This window comes from Brachypodium distachyon, chromosome 1 (genome assembly GCF_000005505.3).
Source record: "Brachypodium distachyon strain Bd21 chromosome 1, Brachypodium_distachyon_v3.0, whole genome shotgun sequence".
NCBI classification, from domain to species: Eukaryota; Viridiplantae; Streptophyta; class Magnoliopsida; order Poales; family Poaceae; genus Brachypodium; species Brachypodium distachyon.
This window is the reverse complement of record NC_016131.3, coordinates 21,894,691-21,909,779: the sequence shown is the minus strand read 5'-3', so window position 1 is coordinate 21,909,779 and position 15,089 is coordinate 21,894,691. Positions and strand designations below refer to the sequence as shown.

The window sequence follows — 15,089 nt, the reverse complement described above, 5'->3', positions numbered from 1 at the left end:
TGAGAAAAAAGATACACAACTCTAACCAAAGCCTTCAAGAAGGATTCATAGCATGTGTGCCGATGATGATGATGAGTCCAGTCATAGGGTCAATCTCCGGATTTTCATCCCCGGCCGAGTTTCGAGTCAGCAATTTCAACAAGGGCGCGACACATGCGCGTCAATATTGCCTGCTCATAGTGCTTGTGTTTACAACCGAAGTATGTGTACTTGCCGTCTTAGCCGTCACTAACATCAATCCCTCTACTTGGCTGAAGACATCTCGCTAGCCGGATATTGCAGGAGGGGTTGCTGAAGTAGGACAAGTCCTATTGTGACCCGCTTTGAGTCACTGTAGCACCACCTTCGACCCACCTCCTATGGCGGCAAATTGACGTCTCCTTGTTGACACCAAACAACAAACTTGACAAGACGTATCTGCACGAGAGGCCTCACGTAACACCTGCCGAGATGGATCGAACCGGGTCTAGACAAAAAATCACAACAAACTTGACAAGACGTATATGCACGAGAGTCCTCACGTAACACCTGCCGAGATGGATCGAACCGGGTCTAGATAAAAAATCACGTGGACATGATTACAAGTAGAACGAAGAAAAGAGATCAAGAAATTCTTATTCCTAAATCAGTGATCTTGGGTGTTGAGTTTGTATCCAACACTTCACTTGTTTCATATATTTTAGAAATGTGCAATCGGTTACACATTTTTTTTAAATCACGCACAAAAAACATCATGATACGGAATTAGGCCGAGTTGGAAATAACTGGAGTACTTCTCGTTTCTCGTTTCATTCAGAAATACTAGAAAAGACGAAAGTGTAATTCACTCCACTTTATGCTTTATTCACCAGGGAAATGTTCGTTTTGTCCGTTTCCCCTCCAATTAGCGATTATCATGGCAGGCTCAATGTTTCAGATGCTGAAATCCATTCAAAGTACGCGGTCAAAACTTACATCGATCAATGCTAGACAGTAGTTCGATTAATTCCCACGCCCCGCCTATCTCAGATCTCACAAAACCCCGCAAATTAAGGTGCAGCGTATGCACAACCACCTTTCGATCGTCAATTACATCTCCCACTAATAACTCGTGTGGATCAAGCCACGTAGTTGGCCTTCTCTAGCTGCATCCTGTCCACGATCTTGGACCATTTCGTGCGGACGGTGATCACCACCAGCGTGCTGCTCTGGCACGTGAGCCCGCAAATCAGGCCCGACCATAAACCCTGCAAAGAAAAAAAACATTCGTGCATCAAAATCTTCAGTTCAGTTCCGTTCGTGCAGAAATTCAGAATGGCGAGGCAGAGAGCAGAGAGCTTTTATTACCTTGGTGTAGAAATCCAGCTTGAAGGCGAAGAGGATGGCCAGCGGCATGCCGATGAAGTAGAATGCCACCAGGTTTGTCAGCGCCGCCAGGTGCTGCCATCCACAGCCCCTCGCGACCCCTGCCACGCCAGTCCATTCATTCATCAGTTGTGGATATAGAAATGGCCTGTGCAGGACGAGTCTAGTCTACTCTGCTCACCTGATAGGACGCCCTGCGCGGAGTCGAGCACGATGGAGATCATCATGAGCGGCGTGATGGCCGCGAACTCGGCGACGATCACCGCGCTCCCGCTGAAGAGACTCGCCCAGAGGCTGTGTCCGAAGGCCAGCAGCAGGATGAAGGAGAGGGCGAGGAACACCGACAGCTTCATCGTCACCGCCACCGCGTTCTTCGCCCCTTCCACGTTCCCTGCCCCGATCTCATTCGACACGCGGGTGCTGCAAATCAAGGTGCAAAGGAAACCAAGTTTAACCCCCACAATTGAACACAAGGGAACATGCTGACACCTGACAGCAACAGAGGAAGAACTTGGGATGAGCCCGGATTCAGTGCGTACCTCACAGCGGCACTGAACCCGTAGGTGATCATGTAGGCAATGGCCTCCGTGCTGGAGCTGCATGCGTTCAGAAACATTAATCCAGCGTTCATCAATTCGATTTGTTTCACGATCAATGCACTACTCAATACGTACGAAATGATAGAACAGTTAATAGTTTATGAAGCTTCGTCTGTTCAGAGAGAGACGTACCACATGGCGATCAAGGACGTGCTCACTGTGGAATTGGGCAGCAAGCCGGCGATCAGCACAAGGAGCTCAAACGCCCAGTACTCCAAGCTGCACGTACTCAATACGAATGCCATGTTAATTGCATCCATCCAAACCAATCAGGGGAAACAAAAGTTAACAAACTGTGCAGTAACTGTACTGACCAGACCATGATGGCGGAGGGCGTGGCGAGCTTGATGGTGGGCAGCACGTACTTGAACGCGTCGGCAGAGAACCCTCTCCACGTCTCGCTGAACTCCTTGGACCGCAGCACGTAAGCCAGCAGCAGGAGGCACGAGACCCAGAACGTGACCGAGATGGCCACGGAGGCGCCCGCGAGCCCCAGGCCGAGCACGTTCACGAGCAGGTGGTTGAGCGGGACGTGGATCGCGAACGGCGCCACGGAGCAGACGACGAGCGGCAGCACGACGGACTGCGTCTGCAGGAACCGCAGCAGGCACTGCAGGAAGGAGAAGGCGAAGAGGCCCGGGACCTGGTACCTGACGAACTCTCCGGCGGCCCGGGACACGTCCGGTTCCTGGTGCAGGAGCAGGAGCAGCGGCTCCGTGTAGCACCACAGGACGGAGATGGCCACGGACACCACGGCGGACATGATGAGCGACGACTGCAGGTACAGGCCCAGCATGCGGTACAGCCGGGCGCCGTAGGCTTGCCCGCACAGCGTCTCCAGGGCGCCGCTCATGCCGGTCTGCAAGAGACACGTTGATCAATTTTTTTTTGTGCGAGTGAATTACAGTGCAGAGTTGACACATGCATTGCGTTTGCATGAGAGGTTTGAAAATGTGAGAATTTGGGTACATAATTTCACTGAAATTTCGGTCGTTTCGACCACATGAAAAGAGACTGATAGCCTTAGAAAGAACGATCATTGCCTGTCGCGGGCTTGCGGCAAATAGGGGATGCTCTGCACAGCCCTTTGGTCAGGGGGCCGGCCCAACAAGGCGGCAAAGTATGTTTTACTCCAATATTTACAAGTTCTTTAATAGAAAATGCGTGTCTTAAATAGGCCCCACCGGTGACCGGCCCATGAGGATACACTGAGTATGGTCTTGAACGCCTACCAAACTTACGCGCAAAAAAAGACCACGCGATGACGAAATTGTGAGGAGGACGAGTGAAAGGGCTGACAATGTAAACAACCATACTCGATGCAAAAGCTGAATCGACGACCAAGCAGTCAGAAAGTCGAATGCCCACTTCTTTTTGACCATTTATGGTTCCAGAGGATCATAAAAAGTGAGCCACGCCATACACCTTTCCTCAGTTCTAACTTCCCGTTCAAAAAAGTACATAACAATTATCTTTGAACGAAAATCTCAACATGTTATGAAGGCCTTATGCTCATGCTTCTATAGTTCTACGTGTGGTGTCCCACCCACCCCTTGACGATTCATGTAGAACAATCATTTTGCCATTCAAACAGCCCACGCGCACGCACAGAACGTGCGGCAGCAAAAGGACTGGACACCAACTAGAGGCTGCTGGTACGATCCGATAGATCGTCTCACTCGATCGAAACGTACATGCTTCTGAAGATCTCTCACGTGGCGTCTCAGAACTGAAAAGGAAAAAGATTCACATGTGTTTCTTGCAGCGTACGGAGTGGCCATGAAATGGTCATTGATGTACTGTAATTAATTAATTAAGCACGATAGAGATAGAGATATCTAATGGATGCTTTTACAGTTTTACTCCAGTCAGTACTACACGAACTGGAGATTAGAAAGACTACTTCAAGTTCAAAAGCTTTCAAGCTTTTGGGGCGCAAAAGATTCCGACTTCCTGGGGCACGCCAAACTTCTTTATTTTACCGCTTCTATAAAAGTTCTGCGTTGGCTGATGACTTGTGATCACGGAGCACATACCGTGCACGACTCTCGCCTTCCCCTGCGTCTGCGTACGTTGCTTGGTTGCTCCATCAACATCGTACAGTACAACCGATCGACCATGCTGATATGCCATGCCAGCATGGTGGCCGGTGGCGCGCGTGACCACCAAGGGGCTGTTTTGGTTGCTATCGTAGTTAATAATGCCTGGCCTAAGCAATTACTACATGATTCATGTGTGTCTGGCCAGGCAAATTTGCCAAAACAGACCTCAGGCTGTCATGGTCTCATGGATGCGACAGCAGGCCGGAGGGAGCTTCTAGAGAAAATGGAATGGACAAACATGATTACAAGTAGCATCGAACTACTCAGCGAAGAGGACAAAAAACTCCCGGACTTCTCTCCCCGACAGCAACAGCGCTTAATCTCTGCTTTGCCATGCAAAAACTTCTCACACTGATCTCCACAGGAAGCTGCGCCACGCCGAACGCGTGTTCGTGACTTGATAAAGCGGGGCAGGTACTACGTTGGTATACACATTGATTTGCGATCTTAAAGTGTACTACCATGCAAAAGCTTTTTCCGACCACGCAAACGAAATTTGTAAGAAACGGTCGACAGCGTCAGTTAAGGCATCACCAACCAGCAAGCCGGCCTTAAAGTGCACTGCAGTCATGATAAATGCATTCATGTGTGTCGTCTTCTTTGAACACTTCTAGTTTTAGAAACCACAACGACCGGCGCCGATCGTGGTCCTGCCGTGCACACACCGATTTCCAACAAGGACGCGTAACGATTTATGTCTTGATGAACGCGCCAGCGTGCGACCCCGGCAGACGAGCCGGTTGCATGCATGCATGTCCTAGTATTATGATCACTGCATGCGCTGGACGATGGTGTAGGTGCTGTTGTATGCATGGAGCCACTGTTTACACTTGCGCCGTGATCGTTGCCGGCGGTTTACGGCTGGTACTGTAGAGTGCAGACTCACCCACGTCCGGCCGGCTGCAGGGAATGTTCCCTTTATGTACTCTCCCGTGAAGATCCAGAACTAGCGTCACAAACGTGTGAACAATAGAGCCCTCTGAGGAAAAAATAATACGGAGTACTCCGTACTGTACTAGTAGCAGTAGGATACTCAGGTGCCCACGCCCCAGCTAATTTAGATTTTAAGAGTACTACGTAATGCAGACGTACGGTCCGACAAAATCGTTATCACACAGTTTATGCAAGTGTGATACTACTAAAATCCTAAGAATAACGGACCTAAATCCGGAGATTATTGATTGACCATGCAAGTCCTCCGTTTCATAATTCTTATTTCAAAATTGTCAAAAATGAATCTATCTATTTCTAAAAAGCGTTAGATACATTAGATACATGTCTGATAAAAATTATGAAACGGAGGAAGCAGGTAGGAATCTATATGTTATATGTATGGGATCTGAAAGTGATAAGTTTATGCAAGTTGCTAGCATAACTAGCAGCCTAGCGGTAGTAACTGCGGAGAGTTGCAGTTACCGAAATATACTAATCCGAGGTAACACAAGGGCAGGTGTGAGTAGTGACTAATTCAAGCACCAAATTAAACGTTCAGAGGTAACTTTTGACCTTGACTTGGCCATGATATGGCGTTCCCTAAAAAAAAAAAAATCTTTGACCTGGGCTTCAAAAACTTTCCTTGCGGAGACCGAACGAGACGACGTGTACTACTCCCCTCATTCCTGGCTTTGATCAACTCAAGACTTGGCCTCCGACACTGGCTCACGCTGGCCGGACCAGCTATTGCCATGGCGTGACGACGATCCAGCACTGCCAAGTCCGTACGTGCGGACACGAGCAGCACAGCATTGAGGTCTTTGCTTATTCTGAATGAGTTTCTAATCAAGACGACTCCTAGCTACCAGACAATTGCTGATGAGTACAGTTGGTCGCCCAGGTTCTGGCGCACCTATATATATCTCTCCCACCAAGGCGAAGGACGTAACTACTCGCGCGTCTGTTTCTTGTTGGCAGGCACGGAAAGGAATTCAATTCGTTTCAGGAAAAGATGCATGCCGTACGTCTCCAGGTGATCGAGCCGCAGCCACAGGTCCTGTCCGACGTCGTCGATCCACGTGCCGCCCATTCCAGATCGTATCGGCGGAGAAGAGATCAGGCAAGAGAGGTCGCGAGATCAGTTTGTTCAGCTAGCTTTTGTCTGCTTTCACGACTAATTTTTCACCGTACGTCTATAAAATAGTTTCTGCGTAGCATAATTTTTAGCAGCCGTCTAGTAACCAGGCACTCTTTAAACAACTACGATCAACTAACTATGACCTTTTGGGCGACGAAGTTGCTTGTTCAGCTACTTAGGTTAGCAGGAAGATTATTTGCTGTTTATAAGAGTTATCTGAGAAACATCAATTTCTTCTCTCCCTCTCTCTACTCCAAGCAATAAAATATGACAGGTCAATAAGGTCTCGCTCAAAAAAAAGGAAAAGTAATAGAGACACTACGTCTGAGCAATGCCACTTTTCCAGGTTTTGTGTTGTGGCGGACGGTCAGAGAAGAACCAAAATACTGGTCAGCCGTGACTATATGTGTTTCACACAAGTACACACATCATTTTACTGTTTAATTTCCGAGGAACAAAATGCTGTAATTATTCAGGTACTAGGCTACTAGGCTACTACGGAGTAAACTGTATATTACCGCTCTCAAGTATTCCGGCTGACGAAATCAAAGGAATGTGACAGCGGTGAAACTTAACCGGTACACAAAAATGGTAGAGTAGCAACACGAAGTATATCCTGAAGCCTGAAGGTCAACAGGGGCATCTAGCACGAGCATTGAAAATGCCCTGCCTTCTGACGCGCATCTAGCTGCAACGTCCTCTCCTCCTACCCCACGTCGTTTACTAGTAACCACTAGCACATTAACTACTGACATTGTCATTATCGCCATTAATGCCCGTAGTAAGAGCACATCGCGGCACTGTGCTAATAATTGTAATAAGCCAGTGATGATCAAGGGAAGGAGAGAAGAGAGATGGATGCGTATGACCGGCACGTGGGGTTGTGACACAGATGATCACGGCATCACGCAGAAGTGCAGAACAGATATGCAGGGGATAGCTTAGAGTAGTGCAGTTAATAGACGATCTCGGATCATCGATCGGGCAAGAAGTAGTAGGCAGGTAGAGTAGAGAGAGTCAGAGACGTACGACGAAGGCGTAGCCGGTGACGGTGGCCCATGAGTTGCCGAGCGTGGCGCCGGCGAGGTGGACGTCGCCGAGGTGGCCGGAGAACATGACGGAGACGAGCGGGATGGCGTAGTAGGCCATGTTGGTGAGCACCATGGGCACCGCGAACTGCAGCTGCGCCCACGCCTCCTCCGTGTCGACCAGCCGCCGCAGCCATGGATGCCCCGCGGCCGCCGGGGCCGGGGACTCGCGCTCGCAGCAGCCCTTGCCGTCGCGCTCGCACGCGCCGAGCAGAGGAGCCGAAGACATGTCTGATGTCTTCGCCCGGCAGGACGGAAGAGCTAGAGGGGCTTTGGATTCGTGGGTGTGTGGTGCCGCTCGCGGTGGAGATGGGATTCGAGGTGATCAACGAGTGTGTTGGAGATTGTATATATAGAGCCGGAACTGAGTACTCGTAGTTGCTTTGGCCGTGTGAATGGGGGGAGTTGCTTCGATCGCCCCTCGTTCTTTCTTTCGTGAGACACTGAGACCTTATGGCCGATGAGGTGCCTGCGGCGTGTGGAATGCGTGGTGGTGGGGGGAGAGCGGCGCGCGACCATCCACACATTAGTTCTGGATTTGTTTTTTTGCGGGGAACATTAGTTTCGGATTTTGCTGCCCAGGGAACATTTATTCTTCATCAGGTACGATTTTCGTGCGAATAATAGTAGGAACTCTAGACTTCTAGAGCAATCCTGATTGCCGAGCTGATATTACATATTTCATAGCTGCTGCCCCCCATTCTTAAATTTAAGAAGTTTTAACTTTGCTCTCAATCAATCTTTTTAAATTTAATCAAATTTATAGAAAAATCTATCAACATTTAGAACTCTAAATTAGCTTTATTAAATACCTTTATTAAATCCAACATTACATATTTTTTTAGTATACTCATTTGATATTGTAAATCCTACTCCCTCCGTCCAACAAAAGATGTCTTAAGTTTGTCAAAATTTGAATGTATCTAGATGTGATTTAGTGTATAGATGCATTCAAATTTAGTCAAAGTTGAGACATCCTTTATTGGACGGAGTGAGTAAGTAGATTTTACTATACAAGTGGTCAAATTTGAATAAGTTTGACTTAAGACAAAGATAGGTCTTTTTATACAAAATATTTAGAAATGCAGGAAGTCGTAGATAAATGATGCAGCTGAAAGCTCGTTGGGAGTGAAAATACATGAGGTACGCACATGACTCAGACGTCATTTCCTTGTCCCAAGAGGCTTCGGGCCCTTTCTCGGTCAAATTGATCTGTATTATCTATAAATACCGGGCTTTTGTTTTCCTAGAAACGGAGGCAAACTTTATCTTGCTAGGAGTAGGTCCTTGTTTTATTGAGGCTTGTTTGATGTTTTTTGGTTACTCTATTTATCGAATTTTAATCATTTGTTGTATACTAAAATTGTTTACTTATCTGGTTGATCACTAATAGAGTAAATCAACAATAAGTAAAAATGAGACCATATTTTTCACTGCAATGGAGATCCATGGCTCTGCGCTCCTTGGCTTCTTGGGGTGGCCTGATCTATCGATCAGAAGGATAACTCCAATTTGGGCAAGATTGACTCTCACGATCCGATTACGCCATGCACAAGACGATGCGCCTTAGCAATCGCCGAACCAAGTTCATGTGGTTATTGACGGAACCGAAGGCACCGTCAACCTGAACACGAAGTTTTAATATCTGCTAGCAATCAAGTACAAACGAAAATCACGACAAGGCAATCTGAAATTGCAAATGTAGATGAAATACAATAGTCTAAAGGAGAGTAGTAACAAGGTCAAGTTCCGATAGCAGTTTTTCCATGACCGATTTGGCACTACGGTGAATCTCAAAAGTTGCGGCAATGGCTAACTTGTTCTAAACAAAACACAACCAGTCCAAGGAGGTGGTGGCTGCTCTTATATGGAGTAGGAGGTGGAAAAAAGTTAGGGCTTCCTGATCCTAAGATGGGTGGGTTGCTACATGGCCTTGGGCCAAGTGAAAGAGGCAGCCCAAACATCTCTTCTCTTTCCACGACTTTGGCTACAACTCCTCGTATTCTTGTCGAAGTTCTTGCACCTTTTCCTTTCGTATGCATGCTGTCATCCTCGAGGTTCGACTTGCTCCAATCCCTTGTGTCATGGTTTGGTCCTTCATCTCTATTCAACATAAGAGCATTGATTTAGTCAGCATCATATTCTCATTTAGATTACCCATAGTATAACAAGAAACAAAAATACCCGATAATTCAGTTGGCGTGCATGGGCCTTAGTAATTGGTCCGTGTATATCCGGTACTAGAGGTGTATGTGTTGTGGTTGTAGCATTGGTTGGGATGTCCTCATCAATGGCTCACCGACGCATAGAGAGTAAAGTGGGACGGAATATTTTTCCTTCTAAGTTTACATTGAAACAGATCATATGGAATTATAGTTCAGATACTTCTATCATTACATTCACACTGAAATTGTTCCTGCTAAGTTTACAATGAAACAGTTTATTTTTCATACAACAATGCCAAAAGGATAATTAAAAGATATGTATTGTTCTCTTTCCAGATTCCTTTCTTCTCTATTTATTATATATTACAGGATCAAAAAGATTGGAATTTACAATCGCAAGTGCACAAGCTACCAAGAACTGTAGTAAGAAAACAAAACGATCTATAGTTCCTTCCTTCTCTATCTTTTTTTCCTCTAGTTAATCACTATCATGTACGCTTAATTCTTCAAGTAAACAATTAGTACTTGCAACGATCAAGGAAGTTGGGAGAGTGAAAAGCTTAGATCCACAACAAACAAAGCCAGACCATTTATCTGGTAAGCGCGTATGCTTATTCAATTAAAACAATCTGACAGTGTTAAGTCAAGATGGTAGGATGCACATACAAAGGAAATGGAGCCCTCTATCCATGGACCTCATTGCTGAAAAAAATAGAAGTCCTCGTAGATATCGCCAATGAAATTAGAGAAAGTATATTTTTCGTCCCCCAACTTGTCAAAAAGCACACAAATGAACCCTTAACTTTTTTTCGTATACTTTTCGTCCCTCAATTGTCGAAACCGGACAATAATGGTCTCTTCCTCCATGTGAAGTGGTATTAGTGTTGATGTGTCATTGTTTTGACCTCGAAATACCACATTGGATTAGATTTTGTTTTTGTTTTTTTGGCGGAAACAAATTGACTCGACGGATAAAATGAAAAGTGATGCTAATTTAGCGGGTTAATATAACAATTCAGAGGCCAAAACCATGATATGATGGAACTAATACCGCTTTGACACGGGCAAGGGACCATCGGTGTCTAGTTTCAAAGTTAAGGGATGAAGAGTATAAAAAAAAGTCGAGGGACTACTTAATTGCGTACTTTCCAACAAGTTAAGGGACGAAAAATATACTTTTCTCATAAAATTAATGACAAATGCTATTACAGCAGTTACCTCTTCACCCATGGAACTTTCTGCAGGTTGCCAAATTGCATCTTGATACCACTCTTTGCCTTAGCTTGTAGGATATCACAAAAAAAGAATCATAAGAAAAGGTACTCAGAAATTAAAAAATGCAGAAACAACAGTAGGAATCTTGCATTTTCTAAAGAATTGGAAAATTCACCGTGAACCAAGAATCCGCTACAAATGGCACTTTCAATCAATTTTCAAACAGGCTTTGATACTCAGCATCTTACCGTGGCATTACGCTGCAAACAACATAAATGATCACTCGTAATAAGTAATAACACAACCAATCCAATGCTACAAGTCAGCCAAAATCCGTGACATTGCAGGCATCCCAGTTCCCATGTTCCAGCACCGTAAAAATATAAAAAACAAAAATAAACAGGTGAGAGAAGCAAATCAAAATCCCTAAACAGGACCAAATCGCCACCTCGATCATTGAAACAAACAAGGAAGGTTGCTTCTAATTGGCCCATTCCTTAGTTCGGGAATTCGCAAGGGATTGCAGAAAACTTGGATTGGAAGAGGTAAAAAATAGTAAGGTACCAAACTATCTCACCCGAAAATCGTGTCTGAATTTTCGGAGGAGGGTGTACGTGGCGGTAACGCGCGCAGAGGGATTAGGGCTTGGCAGAGCGTATAGATGGAGGAGTCGGAGGAAAGCGGCAACGCAAGCAGAGGGATGAGAGAGTGTGTGGTGGCGACACGTGCAAAGGAAGGAGGCGGCTGGTAAAAAGTTACCATGAAGGGGTAGCATGGGGGCCATGAACGAAGGAGGGGCGGACTCTTTGAAGTAGGAGAGATATCATTTTTTTCTCGGATAAAATTTATCTTCTCTCATTACTTAATGATAAGTTTGTAACAAAGAGAAAAATGGTCCAAAGCGCAGGTGATATAATACTCATGGCCGTCACCCCGACGTCCGTCCAACAGGCGAGTGAAACATAACAACCTACGGGGCTGGTCCTCCTTGAGAAGGAGCACCAACAGCTGCTACCAGAGTTAGCAAATCGGCCGAAGCCAGGAAGTAGTCGTTGTAACCGCTGCCTTGCTGGAAAGCACTCACTGCTATGTTGGTTGTGGCTTTGGGTACAGGCAAAGTTCCATCCTCAGGCACGGACACGCGGGTGGTCGACCTTGCTACCAAGGTCCCCTGTTTATGATGTGATCAAAAGGGTCATTACTCCGTGAATTGTTTGGCCATATCGTGCGACATTTGTGAGAAGACAAACAATTATATGGAAGATTGCAAAATTCCAAAGTTTGCCAAAACTCATTGTTCAATCGGGTGCTGCGGCCATCCATGACCTCTTCTTTTATTAGTCGCTGGAGGAGGCACCTAAGAAGCCTAAGCTAGAGGGAAACATGAAGGGTTTTGCCTAAGTCCAAGGTGGACCTGTCTCCGCCAGTCACATTGTTCTCAAGCTTGAGAATCTTATCCTTGTGCAAAACTTTAATTGGGCTCCCCAACCTTAGGGAAATTCGGAATTTGTGGTCATGTGTCCACATAATTGTTTGTCTTCTCACAAATGTCGCACGATATGGCCAACGTTTGGCCATATAACACATGTGCCTTGTAATTGACAGGTACATCACTTTCACTGAAAACACAACGCCGGTTAAACCATGGAATCCATCCAGAGAAATGCGAGCACCCATACCAAGTCTTTGACTTTCGGTCACTTTGCTTAGAGTTTGATTGCGAATTTTGGTTAAATTGGATGAAAACTGTTGGAAATAACGATGTTTTTAGCAATGTAGATTTTTGCACTCGCCCTTCGTTAGGGTAGGATTTACTTTTAGGGAACGCCTATTGCTCAGTTGACTGATAAATACTTATTTCTCAGTCAACGGGCTTGGCCTGCTGTTTTTTTTTTCTTGTGGGTGTGAACAAGGTTTTGTGATTATTGGGTTGTTAGTTGGGCTTGTAGGAATGGCTTGTACAGGTTTATTTGTTTTTCATTTTTGTTCCTACTGGATCTGGGCTAGGTGGGCTAGCCAGGGGGAAAACCCATAGCCCGAATTAAAGTAAAAAAAAAAATTAAAGAGAAAATATGAAATTAGATCCAATTCTACCGAATTCAAAAATATGTTGAAATTGAATTTCCTTCTTCAACTTATTAGACCTATCTCAACATCTAGAATTTTGTGGCGTGCACATGAAAAAAAAACCGTGATTTACATAACAATCGCCATTGGGGGTGAAACAAAACTAAAAAAATAACACCGTAGTAATAATGTGCAACTTACCTCTCTTTATAAATTAACTAAAAATCACATAAAAAATTCACATCACATTAAAACAAAAAACATTGAAAATGGAAACCATACTAAGTTACGCATGATGAGAAATGGTGTGCAAGTTAACTCTCCAACAAGAAAAACACTGAAAATCCTTTGCTAAACTGCATATACTGATACAAGGTGCGCAAAGTCAACTCTCGAACAAAAAACCCTACTAACTTGCACAACCGAAAACATAATGTGCAAGTCGTATATCGTAACTCCAAAAAAAAGTTGCGCATAACACAACATGATGTGCCACTTGCTCATGGATTCAGAAATTTGTGTGTCTCGTTAGTTCTCTTACACAACTTGTCTCTCTTTGAACAATAAGTTGCACATGCGAACACGTGATATGCAAAATGTACATGGAACTAAAAAAGAAAATTCAAACCCGCTAAGTTGCACATGATGAGACATGGTGTGCAACTCGTCAACACAAAAACCTAAAATCTTTTGCTAAGTTGTACATAATGATACATGGTGTGCAACTCGCCTCTCTTGGACCATCCTAAGTTGCGCATGCAGACACATGATGTGCAAGTCGTACATGAAAACTAAAAAAGTCAACTCGTCAACAAAAAACCTAAAAATCCTTTGCTAAGTTGCACATATTGATTCATGGTTTCAACTCGGCTCCCTTGGATCATCCTAAGTTGCGCATGCAGACAAATGTTGTGCAAGTCGTACGTACATGAAAACTAAAAAATTTCAACTCATTAGCACAAAAACCTAAAAATCCTTTGCTAAGTTGCACATAGTGATACATGATGTGTAACTCGTCTCCTTTGGACCATCCTAAGTTGCGCATGCAGACAAATGGTGTGCAAGTCATACATGAAAATTAAAAAAGGTCAACTCGTCAACACAAAAACCTAAAAATCCTTTGCTAAGTTGCACATATTGATACATGGTGTGCAACTCGCCTCTCTTGTACCATCCTAAGTTGCGCATGCAGACACATGATTTGCAAGCCGTGCATGAAAACTAAAAGAGTCAACTCCTCAACACAAAACCTAAAAATCCTTTGCTAAGATACATGGTGTGCAACTCGCCTCTCTTTTAACATCCTAAGTTGCGCATGCAGACACATGATTTGCAAACCGTACATGAAAACTAAAAAAGGTTAACTCGTCAACACAAAAACCTAAAAATCATTTGCTAAGTTGCGCATATTGATACATGGTGTGTAACTCGGCTCTTTTGGACCACCCTAAGTTGCGCATGCAGACACATGATTTGCAAGTCATACGCGAAATCTAAAAAAGTCAACTCGTCAACGCAAAAACTTAAAAAATCCTTTGATTGCACATATTGATACATGGTGTGCAACTCGTCTCTCTTGGATCATCCTAAGTTGCGCATTCAGACACATGTTGTGCCGGTCGTACATGAAAACTAAATTATGGGTGCAATTTGAAAAATTACAGTTGCAACTATGGTGTTTTTTTTTTCATTAGAAGACATCTTTAACACATACAAACAAAAGCCGAGAGTGAGGCCAGCCCATAGGCCCTAATCCTAGCCATACGACAAGAAACCACGAGGAGGAGGTCGACCGGTCACCAGCTAAAGCAGGATCGATTGGGGGATTCACGGACATGCTCATCTGTTGAGAACCGATAATTTCTGAATCGACTGAGCTATAAATGGATCCACAAAATAATTGCGTACAATCTTAGACTTTGGGAATGTTAATTTAGTCCCATGGCAAATCTCCCAAAATGAGTTTTTTGTCATAAAGTTTGCCATGCACAATTTGTAAATGATACACTTTCACATTTTTCCATCGCGACCATAAAAGTATTAAAAAATGATACACACACAATTTTTTTTGTAACATTCAGAAACAATACAAAATGACTTAACAAGAAATGAAAAAGAAAAGGCTAGCAATGACTTCAGCTCACGAGATTTTTTATATAGGCAGCGACGTGTTTTTTGTATACCCAGGCCATGATGTGCAATTTCCAGGATGATAAAATAGAAAAATAACTTAACAGGCCCAAAGAAGGGCCTGCTCAGGCGGAACAGAAAACAGACCACAAGGCACAAGGCCTGTAAGGCCCACAAACAGAAAAACGGCCCGCAAGCCACAAGGCCTGTTAACAGAGACACAATAGAACACAACAAACAACACTAATCTCAAAGCTGAATCCAACGGTCCTTAGCGTCGACTGAGAAATACTTATTTCTCAGGCGGC

At 44.6% G+C, this 15,089-nt stretch overlaps 1 protein-coding gene across 1 annotated transcript; it reads right to left on the bottom strand.

Annotated features, from left to right (window-relative positions):
• Positions 1-813: 813 nt before the first annotated feature.
• On the bottom strand, positions 814-7,684 carry LOC100833976 (protein DETOXIFICATION 19). Its single transcript, XM_003563012.4, has 7 exons — positions 7,146-7,684; positions 2,258-2,802; positions 2,076-2,162; positions 1,884-1,940; positions 1,526-1,764; positions 1,327-1,445; positions 814-1,226 (listed from the first exon to the last, which is right to left on the bottom strand). Exons 1-7 carry the CDS (start codon positions 7,431-7,433, stop codon positions 1,098-1,100), a joined length of 1,464 nt encoding a protein of 487 aa, XP_003563060.1. The 5' UTR covers positions 7,434-7,684; the 3' UTR covers positions 814-1,097.
• Positions 7,685-15,089: the final 7,405 nt, after the last annotated feature.